This window comes from Coturnix japonica, chromosome 6, assembly GCF_001577835.2.
Source record: "Coturnix japonica isolate 7356 chromosome 6, Coturnix japonica 2.1, whole genome shotgun sequence".
Classification (NCBI taxonomy): domain Eukaryota; kingdom Metazoa; phylum Chordata; class Aves; order Galliformes; family Phasianidae; genus Coturnix; species Coturnix japonica.
Genome location: NC_029521.1, coordinates 12971100 through 12983589, shown reverse-complemented (window position 1 = coordinate 12983589; position 12490 = coordinate 12971100). Strand labels below are relative to the sequence as shown.

At 43.1% G+C, this 12490-nt stretch overlaps 2 protein-coding genes across 4 annotated transcripts in view; one reads left to right on the top strand and one right to left on the bottom strand.

Moving 5' to 3' along the window:
* VCL (vinculin) overlaps positions 1 to 3851 on the top strand; it is a 52623-nt gene extending 48772 nt beyond the window's left edge. For all 3 annotated transcript variants that reach the window (XM_015866529.2, XM_015866526.2, XM_015866527.2), the window contains 2 exons: positions 606 to 710; positions 1343 to 3851. In XM_015866529.2, the coding sequence (XP_015722015.1) occupies positions 606 to 710; positions 1343 to 1489 (252 nt within the window). In that variant the 3' untranslated portion in view covers positions 1490 to 3851. The remainder of the gene's footprint in view (positions 1 to 605; positions 711 to 1342) is intronic.
* Positions 3852 to 5975: 2124 nt separating this feature from the next.
* Positions 5976 to 11632, bottom strand: AP3M1 (adaptor related protein complex 3 subunit mu 1). Its single transcript, XM_032445470.1, has 7 exons — positions 11620 to 11632; positions 10534 to 10671; positions 9261 to 9346; positions 8825 to 8958; positions 7945 to 8152; positions 7247 to 7391; positions 5976 to 6076 (listed from the first exon to the last, which is right to left on the bottom strand). Exons 1-7 carry the CDS (start codon positions 11630 to 11632, stop codon positions 5976 to 5978), a joined length of 825 nt encoding a protein of 274 aa, XP_032301361.1.
* Between the last annotated feature and the right edge of the window lie 858 nt (positions 11633 to 12490).

The window sequence follows — 12490 nt, the reverse complement described above, 5'->3', positions numbered from 1 at the left end:
CACCTAAAAATACTTGGTTCTTCTCTTAGCGTCTGCGAGCAGAGGAGGTGTTGCAGTGAAACACAAGGGATTTCACTTGCAACTTGATGGGACTTCACAAGCCATGTGTGGTTTTTAGATGCCAAAGTGGTGCATATTTTGTAGGGTCAGATCAGTTCACAGGAAAGTGAGAGATGCTGATGTCGGAGGCTTTGAAGAGTACTGTGCCAGGAGCACTGCTCTCTCCTGCTTCTGCATTGCTTTGCATTTCATCTTCTTTTTCCTACTGTGGCAAAGAACTGCAGCAGAAATGTAACACTGCATAGTTGTTTTTTTTTTCACGCTCAGACAGACAGACAAATGCCGTCTGTTCCCAGGTCTGGGTAGAACACCTGAGGAATATCTGGAGGAAATGAGAATGCATTTCTCCAGAGACGTGCTCAGAGCAGCTAAAACAAGGTGTTCAGTTGCCTTACCTGTATTTGACTGAAAGTCTTGAAAGTTATGGGGCTCCCAAATGCTGATTCTTTATGAAATAGTAAAGGAAAACCAAATGATTGGTCTGAAGAGAAGAAGTGTCTCAGTGGAGTTTAAAATGTGAGCCATTTCTTATCCCCATTCTTTAGGTCTGTGAGCGGATCCCGACCATCAGCACACAACTCAAAATTCTTTCCACGGTTAAAGCTACCATGCTGGGCAGGACCAACATTAGTGATGAAGAATCAGAACAGGTAAGAAGTGTAAAAATCAACAGGAGGTGGAACAAAAAGAAATAACACTAAAGCAGATGGTTCTGAGAACTCGGTGTTCAGACGCTTACCTCAGGTGCTTAGTAAGGAAAACCTCACGCATTGATTGCTGTTTCAAAAGCTGCAGTTGGGTAAAGGAACGTTAGTCCTCTCCAAGCAAAGCAGTTATTCTGGTTCAAATTTGTATACAAGCAGTTTCCCAATCTAGGAGTGAGTGAGCAAAGAACTTTCAGCTGAAATGACAGCAGGTTTTATTGCCGGCGGAGTAATGACGCCCCCCAGCGGATTGTAGTGAAAATACTTCTGTCCTGACATCTCGACTATTTCACAGTTCTGCCGGCTTCCCAAATGCTCGTTTTTCTGTTGGAATCCTGCAGCTTTTGGTTTCAAGAGATTATTGAGCTCTTATTCCGACTTTCAGTGCTTAGTGACAAGCGGGAAAGTAGTGATGGGAATCAACTATCACTTGAGTAGCAGAATAATTTGCTTTTCAGGAGTAGACTGCTTTAAAAGCGCTGTGCTGGAGGAATGACTGTGCACGCTGGGTTTCCATCCCACTGTTATGAATGTGCTATTTCCTAATAATGTTTATGGGTTTGTTTTTTTTTTTCCAGGCAACTGAGATGTTGGTTCACAATGCCCAGAACCTCATGCAGTCTGTAAAGGAAACTGTGAGAGAAGCTGAAGCAGCGTCCATTAAGATACGAACAGATGCTGGATTCACTCTGCGCTGGGTCAGAAAGACCCCATGGTATCAGTAAACACCACATAAGCCACGTTGTCTTCTGTAAGATAAAATGCCTTTTTTTTGGAAATGGAAGAGATTTATTAACAGCAGAAGGTGCTGTATACATAAGCTTAAAATTAGCTTATGCTAATACCCCATTCTAAGGGTATGAATTATAAGAGAATGCATTTAAAATTACTTTAGAACTTGTTTGGTATCAAACACCTCAAAATTCTTGCCAATAATAGACAGTTCTTATCTTTTTTTTTTTAATCTTTTGAAGATTTTCTTGAAGTCTGTAATCCCAGAAGCACATTTCATTTATGCACTGCATATTCCAGTAGTTTCCATACGATGGCATAATATGTAGACCTCACTTAAAGCTTGTGTTGAGAGTCCAGGACGCTAACAGTGTTAGTTGGCAGCGATTTAGGGAAACCTTTTCAGCAGGCTTTTAATTGTTTCTTTAAATGGTTCGGAAGTGGTAGAAGGTTTGGATTATTAAAAAGGAAAGAACAAAAGGGATGGGAGGGGGCAAGTAGGTGCAAAATGAAGATTAAAATCCCATTGCTGAACTGATACGTCATTTTTTAATGTTCTTCTGCTTGGTGAAAAAGTACTTGAATAAAAACTGGAGCTGTCTGTCACCCTCCTGTCACCCCGTAGGCAGCATTTCAGAACTTTTGTACTGTACCGAGATGCTTCTGGTGAATGTCAGTGGCGCACTGTTGTCAGATAGAGGCCTTAAATTGTGCAACTCTCCTGCTTGCTCAATTGAGTGATGTATTGAACTGAAAGATCCTGGTTCTTTGAATCTAATCGTGTCCAGAACCAGAAAGCATCACACGCTGGCTCCTTCCTTTTGGAAAGCAAAGTGAGCACAAGGCACGCGTTGTCATTATTTTCTTCTCTTCTTTGCATCTCATGTTATTCAAGCCACTCAAGGTGGAAATTAAAAGATGAAGGATGTTACACTCAGAAGATGTTTTGACTCACTGCTCTTGCTTCCAACAGTGCAATAGCATTGCTGAAGCTTTCTGAAGCCCAAGTACCACAGAGGTGGGAAGCTCCTCAGGTAGCTCAATGGCTGCCAGCGAGCAGCGGTTCCTAATGCTCAGTGTCCCCAGATATTTGTATTGGTTTTATCATAGTTGGAGTTAGGAAGTTTGAAAGTTTTTTAAAGTCTTAGTAAATTGAGCCGTCTGTTACTTAATCTTCTGTAGACAAAATGCGCTCTGGATAAAATAGGCTTCAAATATTTTTATCCTTATGTAATCTAACATGCCTTTCTATATGTACTTTTTGTTTACTGCTCCATAGTCTCTTTTGACATTTGGAATTACTGCTTTAGAATGGGTCGCTGTACTTTTGCAAGGAGCACTTGCAAACTGCTGCCCGAATCAGCACGGACCTCCTGAGACCCTGTTCACTTTTTATTTGCTGGCAATTGTTGCACAACCTTTACTGAAGTGGCCTTGTCAGACTGAGCAGATGTTTCACAGCTTAAAGGAAGAGAGAGAGAACAGTCAGCTGCTCTTTGGTCTGTAACACTCAACACTTGGACTTGCTCCCCCCACCCCTCCACTGCACTGTTATCTAAAAAGGGAAGTTAAAGTGATTCTAATGCATCTGCCTCAAACTGACCTTAGCGAGAGAAAGCATGTGCTGGTCTTCAGTCTGCTCGTGGTGTCTGGGTATTATGACACACCTGGTACTTGGGGTCTTTCCTTGGTATTCTCCTCCTGTCATTACCTGGAACAGGAAGAGTAAGGAAGAGGTGCCAGAGCCTTAACCTGAATGTCTTGCATTTGGTCGGTTTATACCGGATCTTTAATGTAATTGTAATGTAGTAATTTCTATTTAATAGTAAATAACACTGAATAGGTAGGGGTAATTTTAAAGGGATTTTCTAACTAGTCTTCCTGCGTTTCAGTACTCCTCACGCTCCCACCCCTCTACTCCCATTCAAGCTTCTCTAAGAGGTTTTGTTTTTTTTTAGCATCAGTGTTTAGTTGCTTGACTGCTATTAATGCAATATTATTAATGCCTTTAATACGTAATTGTTTATGCCAAAGATCACTTTTTGTTTATTGAGTGACGGTTGCGGGAGAGTTACAGATGATGGCTGCAGAATGTTTGCTGTAGGTCCTGGCCTTGTTCTGTGGAAGCTGAGATGCTCATTCACCTCATGCAATGACTGGGGTTTGGTTTGAACACTATCGGTCCTCAGACCTAAAATGCAGCAAAAAATTGGAAAAAGACCATGAATGTCACTTAGAGATGTTTTACCACTATAAAACGTTGTTTATGAACCAGAATGCATTTATGTATAGTCTAACGTTTCCAACCTTATTCTTTGGTTCCGTTAAAACAATAAAAATGCATTTGTACAAACATCAGCCTGTGGGTATCAATGGTAATGGAACAGTGCTGGTATTGTAGTGGCAAAAGGAGCAAACGGGTACAGCAGCAGAAATAATATGGCACAATATTGGTCTTCTGAGCTGAAATGGTGCAGTTTCTGAAACAGGATTGAAACCAGTTGTGTTTGTCTGGATTAACAGTGGAGCTGCAGCTGAAAGAGCTGAGCAGGAGCTGTGGCCCAGTGGGAGGGAGCGGGAGTTGTTCCAGGGGCTGCTCTGAGGCCGCCTGTCCCAGTCGTGCTGTCTGAGGCTCCCAACATTGGCTGCTGCATTTGCCTGATGCTGTCAGTACAGAAAGAACTGCAGCTCTGGCCAGCACTTCGTCCAGCCTGAATTCTACTTGGCAAAGTAAAAATGGAGTGCAAAGGCAATGGTATGGAATTACAGCCCTATTTCTGGCACAGAACTTCTTACCACCTTCCGTGCTTCTGTGTCAAAATTCCTCCCAGGAGACACAGATAATGACTTCAGAACCAACGTTTCTTGGCACTGTGAGACTGAGCAGAGCCCAGCAGTGCCAGAAGGCAGCCAGGACTTCGTGACCATAGATGAGACAGATTAGAACTCTGTTAGCAGAGCTCTGTCTGTGGCTGATGAACAATGAGAACCTGTGAGATGGTCACCTTTGGCAGCACTCCCAGAGCTGGATGGCTGCAGAAGGGCAGAGCAAGAGCTGGCACTGTGTGCTCCTCAATGACCTTCTATTAAGCTGTGAGTTGACTTTCCTGTGTTTGGAGGGAGCCAGCACAATGAAAACCACATCTCTGAGGAGCACCATCTTGGTGCTCAGGGCCCTCTGCTAACAGAGCCTTCTGGTGCTGTGCTGTGGAGCACACAGGGCTCACAGAGACAGGAGTGCTGCGTCCTTACAGAAGGTAAGTGGTGGTGCTGGAGGGAGCTGGTTTTGATGTGTTGTTTGTATCTCCATCAGTTACAGTGTCTCTTCTGAAAGACCTTGCTGCTGTTGCACCGGTAATAGAGAGCAGCTGTACTACTCTGCCTCGGGACATAGCAGATCTGCAGACAAGATTTTTCAGTAACATTAATTTGAGGACATCAGTTCCTGTAACATGGAGCAGAACTGTAGGCCTGATGGCCAACTGGCAGGTGATCTACCAGCTGAAGGTAGGTTAGGAGGCTGAGTGTTAGTGATCGCTTCACAAGACAAAATGTATTTGCAGCAGAGTTCCCTTTATTTCACAACATTAAAGCACACAACCATTAAATATACTTGACGCTTCTATTGTGCTATCTAAAAAGCTACACTCCAATACACACGCGGCACAAATCCGGTGGCATCCACTCGAAACAAAGTGGAACATCACAACCAAAGCAAAGGTTTCACATAAAAAATAGATCTTACTCTCTGCAACTGTATTCTTAAAAAAAATGAGAGTGGTGAGATGAAATGGAAAGAAAGTGGATCACCGAAGCAACAATCACCTCCCCCATTTAATGCAGAATGTTGTTTTTATCAGCTCATCTGCAGATGGCACAAATGAAAGCTGATTAAGGCAAACGCTTCTTAAGAAAGGCGATTTCTTGTAAACAGCAAAGAAAACATTTTGTCTTCATTAGAAGCTCTTTCTTAGGAGTGACATTTGCTCTGCCCTGCCCCTTGCATTGCTGCTCTGTGTCTGAAGGGACTGCACGATGCATTGTGGAATGCCAACCGGCAGCTGGCTGTGAGAAAGGCCCAGCTTTCTCTGCAGGCAGCTACAGCAGCAGAATGTGCCACCACACCACTTCCCCAATGGCCTGTCTGGCCTTCATAATGTGCTTGGCCTCTGGGCTTTGGTATTTGGCAGTGTAGTGTTTGAGACGTTTTGTGGCTCACCTGTACCAAACAATTCACCAGCACGACAAGTCAGTTAAAAAAAAGTGAAGGTGTATTAGAAAAAAGGTACCTCATTTTAAAGCCATAATAGGAAAAACTAAGCTACGCTTTCATTTTAAGAGCTGCTGTGCACGATTGCTTTGATCCCAAACTAATCAGTATCTATTAATTAATTGGCACCTAATAGCAACAGAAGTCACTAAGCAGGTCATTTGGAACGTTTTTAAAGGGGAGTTTCCTCTTAGAAGTTGACCATCTTCTCATGTCCTGACTTGAAATTTTCCTGCTTTTGTGATGTATTTGACACCTTTAAAAGGCTTGTATTTTTCTCCATACATGTCCAGGCGATTCACTTTCAGCCCTGGTGAAAGACAAAAACAAAAGAGTGTGAAAACAAAATACCAGAAAGGCAAAGAGACGGGACTGCTGAGGTGCATCAGGATATGTGGGGAAACGAGTTCTCTTCCTACCCATTTCACAAGTTCAAGCCGTTTGAGACAGCAGATGGTACCACTCTTGTTGCCTAGGCAGGGCTTCCCTGAGAGGGTCAGGACTCTCTTCTGTACTCAGTGAGCCAACACCTCCCTAGAAGCTACTGAACACAATTGTACCTTCCAGTGCGTGTGTGCCCTGAACTCTTGTTCCTAATAACGTTAATGAAGCAAAGGACAAGTTTGAGAATTGTTTTCACTCTTCATTATAACAACTTCAGTGTTTTCTTTGACTAATTAAGGAACAGCAGTAGCTACTTGTTACCTACCAGCTAGTAGTTTCAGTGTGGCTCCTACTTTCCCACACACCTACTGCCTTGGGCATCCAGCCACTGCTTTGCTGCTTTTAAGCCAGGGGATTGTGAACTTAAGAGCAGAGCAAAGGATACTGTTCTTACACAGGGACTAATCCTTATTAACTCCAAGACTCTAGGAAACAAAAGAACCACAGCCTGACAACCTACCTGCATACTGGTGCTACCAACACTTCTTGCCTGCTGGCCTCAGTCATCCTTCCAATCAACTGCTCTGTGAGGTCCTAATCCTGCAATGCTTGCTCACAGAAGCATTCGACAGCTGGGCAACTTGCTTGATTTAAGCGTTGGAGAATGAGCCAGTGGTTGATTTAAATGTACTTTTGCCTTCACCATATAGATTTTGTTCTGATTTTAGTCACAAATTGTTTTGGAGACAAAAAAATAACCAGCTCCAGAAGGCAAAAGGAGGGTGTGATTTATTAGAAATCGATGGGAGCTGTTTGACTAGAAGGCTTTAGTGGTGCAAGTCAAGGTCAGCACGCTCAGTCATTGTCCCTTCACTAAAAGGAGAAATTTGCTTTTAACACAAGTCAGCAACGAAAAATCTATATCCCTGTGTATGTCGGAGTTCTGCTTGAGCAAAGCCAACAAATCACTATTCCAGTAAGAGAATCTGTAAGCAAGGCTCATCATCACCTCCAGCTAAACAGTTAAGTTTCCTACTCCATATTCTGCTGCTAATTATCCATCAGTATCAGTTTCCTGTAGCACCCATCTACTCACCTGAAATTGCAAGCTGCTGTATCTTAAACTGGATGTTTAAACTTGGATTCTCTTCAGGCTTAGGGGCTCCAGACTGCAGGTTCACTATGCCCTTCAGATTTGGCAGCTTTTGAGGGGTAATTTTGCCAACATCCCATGTTAACACCTGTCAGGAAAGAGAGAAAGCCTCAGGAGAGTTAAGAAATGGAAGTCTTACCCCAACAGGGAGGCAAGACAAACCAAATGGTGTTTCAGGTCCTTTTCTTTCCTTCCTGTTGTCTTAAAAAAGCAGATCTTTGGGAAGATTTTTTTTTTTTTCTGATCTCTTGCCACCTGTTTTTCTGACTCCTTGTTTCCAAATCTGCTGCCTCTACTCCAGCCAGCTGTGTTGTAAAGGGCACAGACTGGAGAATGCACCATATCTGAAACCAGCAGCAATATGCTGTTGCAGGTAAGAAAGAAAAAGATTAAGGAAACTGAAAGTGAAGGGCAAAAGAGAGGAAGGGAAGGGGAGGCAAAGGAGAGAGAGATATAACCAGAAATCACAACTGGTACATCTCTAAGTCTGAAAAAGGGAATTTTAAGGAGATCTGAATTACTAAATGTGTTGGAAGGAAAGTTTTTGCCATGTGTGGAACAATGTTCCAGCATTATGCATTAGGCGGGACTTGCTCTTATGACTAATAAGATAAATGTGTAAGTAAAACCTTAAGACTTACCTTAGTAACTGGATCAAATGTGTAGCTGCCTTGTGTCGCAGTGAGGTTCATATTAAGTACAGCTTTTGGCATGTGGACTGTCATGACAACCCCCTCTACCGTTTTCCCCATGTTCTGTTTTGGTCCAATGGTAACATCAAATCTGCCCGAAGAACTGTTCTCCTTAAAACTGATCAAATGCTTCACATATACAGGAATTGCCACCAAGCTGCAAAGAGAAGACAGCAGCTGAATACATCCTGTTTGCTTCTTTGCCAGGGCAAACAAACAACTTTCTCATAAATGCTTCCTACGTTTTTGCCAGGTTTTCCATTTAGAACCAGTTACTTTCAAAAGTGAAAAGTGATTTCCAGCTCTTCAACATCAATCACTGCTGAAGCCATTTTTATTAGTTGAGAATGGAGGGAAGATTTTCTTCTGAATTGCTTCTCAATCTCCATCCTTCCTTTTTTTTAATTATTAGTATTTCTTACATAATCTCACTCAGCCAATTCTCACAACAGGTACCAGTCAAATCAGACTCAGTTTGCAGGCACTTGCATTCTAGGCTTCTCTGCTTAAAAAAGCTAATGAATAGCAGAGACCTCTATACAGAATCTTACCCATCAGGCATCTAGCAGCAACACTGATTAGCAGGAAAGAGTAGCCCTGAGTTCCTACCACATGTGGTTTATCCCGCTGAACTGAGTGCTGAGTTCAGCTGAAACACGGCTTTCTTCCTGCAGGGCCTACAAGGCTCCAGATCAGCCAAAACCCGGGAACAAGATTTTGGTAACAGTGTAAACTGCCCTCTTAGCAAGGAGAAATCTGCAGCTACTCAGATGCAAAGCATTAGACCGTGTGGTCACTACACAGTGACCACATGGAAACCAAAACTTACTTCTGTGAACTGACACGGTAGGAGATCAGTCTGAAATTCCCATCCGGAGGAATAAACGAAAGGACTCGTTCAGACTCCCAGCGTTTGAATCGGATGCACGGATGGAAGCTGACATCGTCCAGCAGCCGTGGGTTCTGTAAGCAGAGGCAAAAGGATGAGCAGAATGTCATAAAGCAGCAGGGTTTGAATGAGCTTCTGCACACTACCATTACTGCAGCACTTCTCCTAAGCGTGTTTCCATGCACAAACGCTGTTCTGCTAGTGAATGCTGCAGCAACTTTTAAACTATAATGCACAGCTTAATATGTCATTTTGCCTGTGAAACGGATGAAGTAGTTGTCATGCTCTTACACCAACTCTGTTCTTGAAAGAAAATATACCCCAAGCAATTAAAACTACCAAATATAGTACTATAGTAATATAGTATAGAATTTACCATGAAAGAAAGAGAAAGATCTGGCATTCCTGAGAGCTTAATACACGAATCAATAACACCTTGGATTTCTGCAAAGACTGTGGAACCTGTGGGAGGAAAAAAGAAAGACAGCACACTTAATGTTCTATCAAGGGCCTAACAACCGTGAAGTGCAGCCATAGGGCACAGGTGGTGTTTCCACAACACTCAGGACGATGCCAGCACAGACAAGAAAGGTCATTCCAGTTACCTGTGGTCTGGGCAACTTGCTAAAATACAAGAACCAGAGCAAACAGCGTGTCCCAGATCAGAGAAGGACACCGGTGCAAGCTGTTAGGCAGAACTCGTCCTGCATGTGCTTGTGAGCAATGTGCAGATAAGAATTTCAGAATATGCAAGCTCTGAATCTTGCTTTCTTCCACCCCTGTCTACAGCCCTCTGACAAGTTGTACAGCGGGGCAGGGAAGTTGATGCACATCAAAACAACAAATATCTAAGTACGATAAAGCACAGGATGTCACCATCCTTGGCTTTCACAAGTATGGCCTCCTTCACAATGGGAGTACGTGTCTGTCATGATGTTAAGTAGACCTATGGCCAAAAGAAAACATCAAAATGAAACTACTGAGTGCCTTACCTAGAAAAAAATAGCTTCCTTAAATGCCTTATATGGACAAAGAGTCATAAGCAGGCCTCTGGACTACTTAGACCTACAAGCAGAGGTTCTTTTAGAAGGTAAGTAAAATTATGGCTCATCTAGTCAAGAGGGGGGAGAAACTGGGGGTTAATAACTGAAAAGAAGGGATCCTGTTTTGGATGAAACAATTAATCAAACCCTTATCGAACAGGATCATGTCCTTATTCCTGGAGAGCCACCATGCCTACTTCTTAGTCCTAGTTAGGAAAAAAAAACCCCTGAGGGATTACAGCAGAAAAAAGTGGCTATGACTACAGCAGCGGAGCCTCAGCAGGAAGTTTAGAGATTGGGCTGATTGGGCTTGGAACATTTGTATGTCTAGAAAGAATCAATATGCAACTAGAGCTAATTACAGAATATTTATGGTAGACGTACAGTGTGCTCTGTGAGCATCTTAGAGCATATTGCCATGAACTGAAGGATATATTTGGGCATGTTATTTTAACTTGGTTGTGTGTTTCTACTTTAGTCACAGATTCGTGCGTAAAAAACACAGATGCAAACAAACAGCTGCACTGTCTTCTCTCTAAAATCTGTGTCTAACTGTGAACACATTCAACAAACAAAAACCAAAATGGAGTTTGCAAGGCATCTTACCTGATTTGTCTATAATTGCATCTATTTCTTCAATGACATCAAAGTAGGCTTCGTTGTTTGTGTATTTTACCCCCGCTCTGCGCCAAGGAATGTTGGACAGCTGTCCGGTGGGAAGGGTGTCACCCACATTACTGCTGCCTTAAGAATGGAAAGGAACTCAACATCAGTCATTAATTACAAGAGGAATGTTGTAACAGCTGCAATCAAGAAACAAAACAGGATTTGACCCCTAGAACTGCAAACCAAATCTGAACCACTAAAATTTCATTTGTTAGGTGACATGAATGAACTTTAAGGATGTATCCAGACTTATTACAGCTTTCAGATTTTATACTTTGCACAGCAAAATATCAGGCTCTAGTCAGCTGCACGTTTAAGTAGGAGGAGATGTGGGCCTAGATCCCCCAAAGGATTTCACTGCTGCAGCTGAAGATATCACAGCACATTTCCCTCATCTTCCTGCAGTGCTAGCAGGCTGCCATTGGGACCTAGTTGATGGGAAGAGCTCTGGTAAGACCTCACAGTTCACCTTCTGCCTGTCTCTAGCACAACATACAGCCAACCATCTCACGTGTCTCTCACCCAGGGTGACACTCCGTGGCTCACCTCCTCTGCACCCACCTGCCAGCCCAGCAGATTCCACCAGCTCAGCTGATAGGCACGTGGTTCTGTCAGTGTGAGATGTCTGCGTTTACAACAGCCTGAAAGCAGCACTGAGCTTGACGGATGCCGATGGTGGCAGGGGGAGGCTGAGGACAGGCTATTTGCTTCTCTTCGTGCTGTCTGTCCCCAGGCACCAAAGATTTATTAGATATCTACTAAACAGCTCTGTAGAGGAATTTCTTATAGTACAAAACCTTCTCCAGTGCCTCTCAGTTATTCAAGGCTTGGGATAGCTCCGTGCCTCTCCCAGAGCACCTGTCCCCACTATGTGCTGTCCCAGCTGGGAACGGCTGTTGCTGAGGGACTCCAGCAGCTGGGGCTGGATCAGGCAGTGCCACCCTGGGGATACCAAAGGGGCCGTACATAAATGGCAGATAAAGGAATTGCTTTTATTTAACCAAGCTCAAATGACCGTGGCCTCACCTTCCAGATTCATGCCGATACAACAATATTTTGTAGCTGTGAGGTGTGATGGGGCTTTGTTTTTAAGCAGTTACCTCTGAAAATTATTTAGTTTCGTACCTGTGATGGAGTTGACAACAGAACGCAGAATTGTGGGGGGCTTAATCAGTTCTTTGAGTATGTTGGATTCTGTTGCCAATGGAAAGCCGTTGTCTAGCATCTCTTCCAGCAGTTCGTACACAATAACTACATTGTCCTTAATCGCAGTCTCAGAACATTCGCCAAAGTAATCCTGAACAAATCAGAGATTAAAAGGGGAAAGATTTTTATTCTTGTTAAAATGCTTTGTAATTTTCTTTTCGCTTACTCTCTAGTATCTCAAGGAACTTTAGTGCCTAAACTGACCTGCTACTTCTATTCTTTAACTGCATCATGCATTAAGGTCACATTTAGCATCTAGAGCTGACAGTGAAATTCACATAAGCTGGTTTTCTTTGTATACATATCCCAAGGGTTCTTCCACTTGTGAACAAGAAACATGTCTTTGGTTAGAACACCGCTGCAGAATATAGGAGCTGTCTTTCAGCAGTGCTCAATCTCCACCAGAGGTTCCTTTGTTTACAGCATTTTGTCTATCAGGCTGCAAACTGACCCCCAAGTCACATCTCATTGCTCCTACTGACTTCTCCATGCCCGCATGATCATTGTAGTTTATCCACATAACTGGAAAGTAATCAAAGCTTACAGAAAAAAAAACCAACAAGCTGGAATTTGGGTTTTAGTGCTCATGTGCTGCTGTCTGTGAGTCAAACCAAGACACAAAATAATCCTCCTTTTCTTTTGTACTGTAACAAACCAGCATTTAAACTGCTATGGACAGGATGATTTATTG

Coding starts and splice junctions, on each gene's coding strand:
- AP3M1 (XM_032445470.1), bottom strand. Junction 8,959..9,260: donor ATCTTTCTCTTTCTTTCATG/GTAAATTCTATA, acceptor CTCTGCTTACAG/AACCCACGGCTGCTGGACGA. Junction 7,392..7,944: donor CATTTGATCCAGTTACTAAG/GTAAGTCTTAAG, acceptor CTTTCCTGACAG/GTGTTAACATGGGATGTTGG.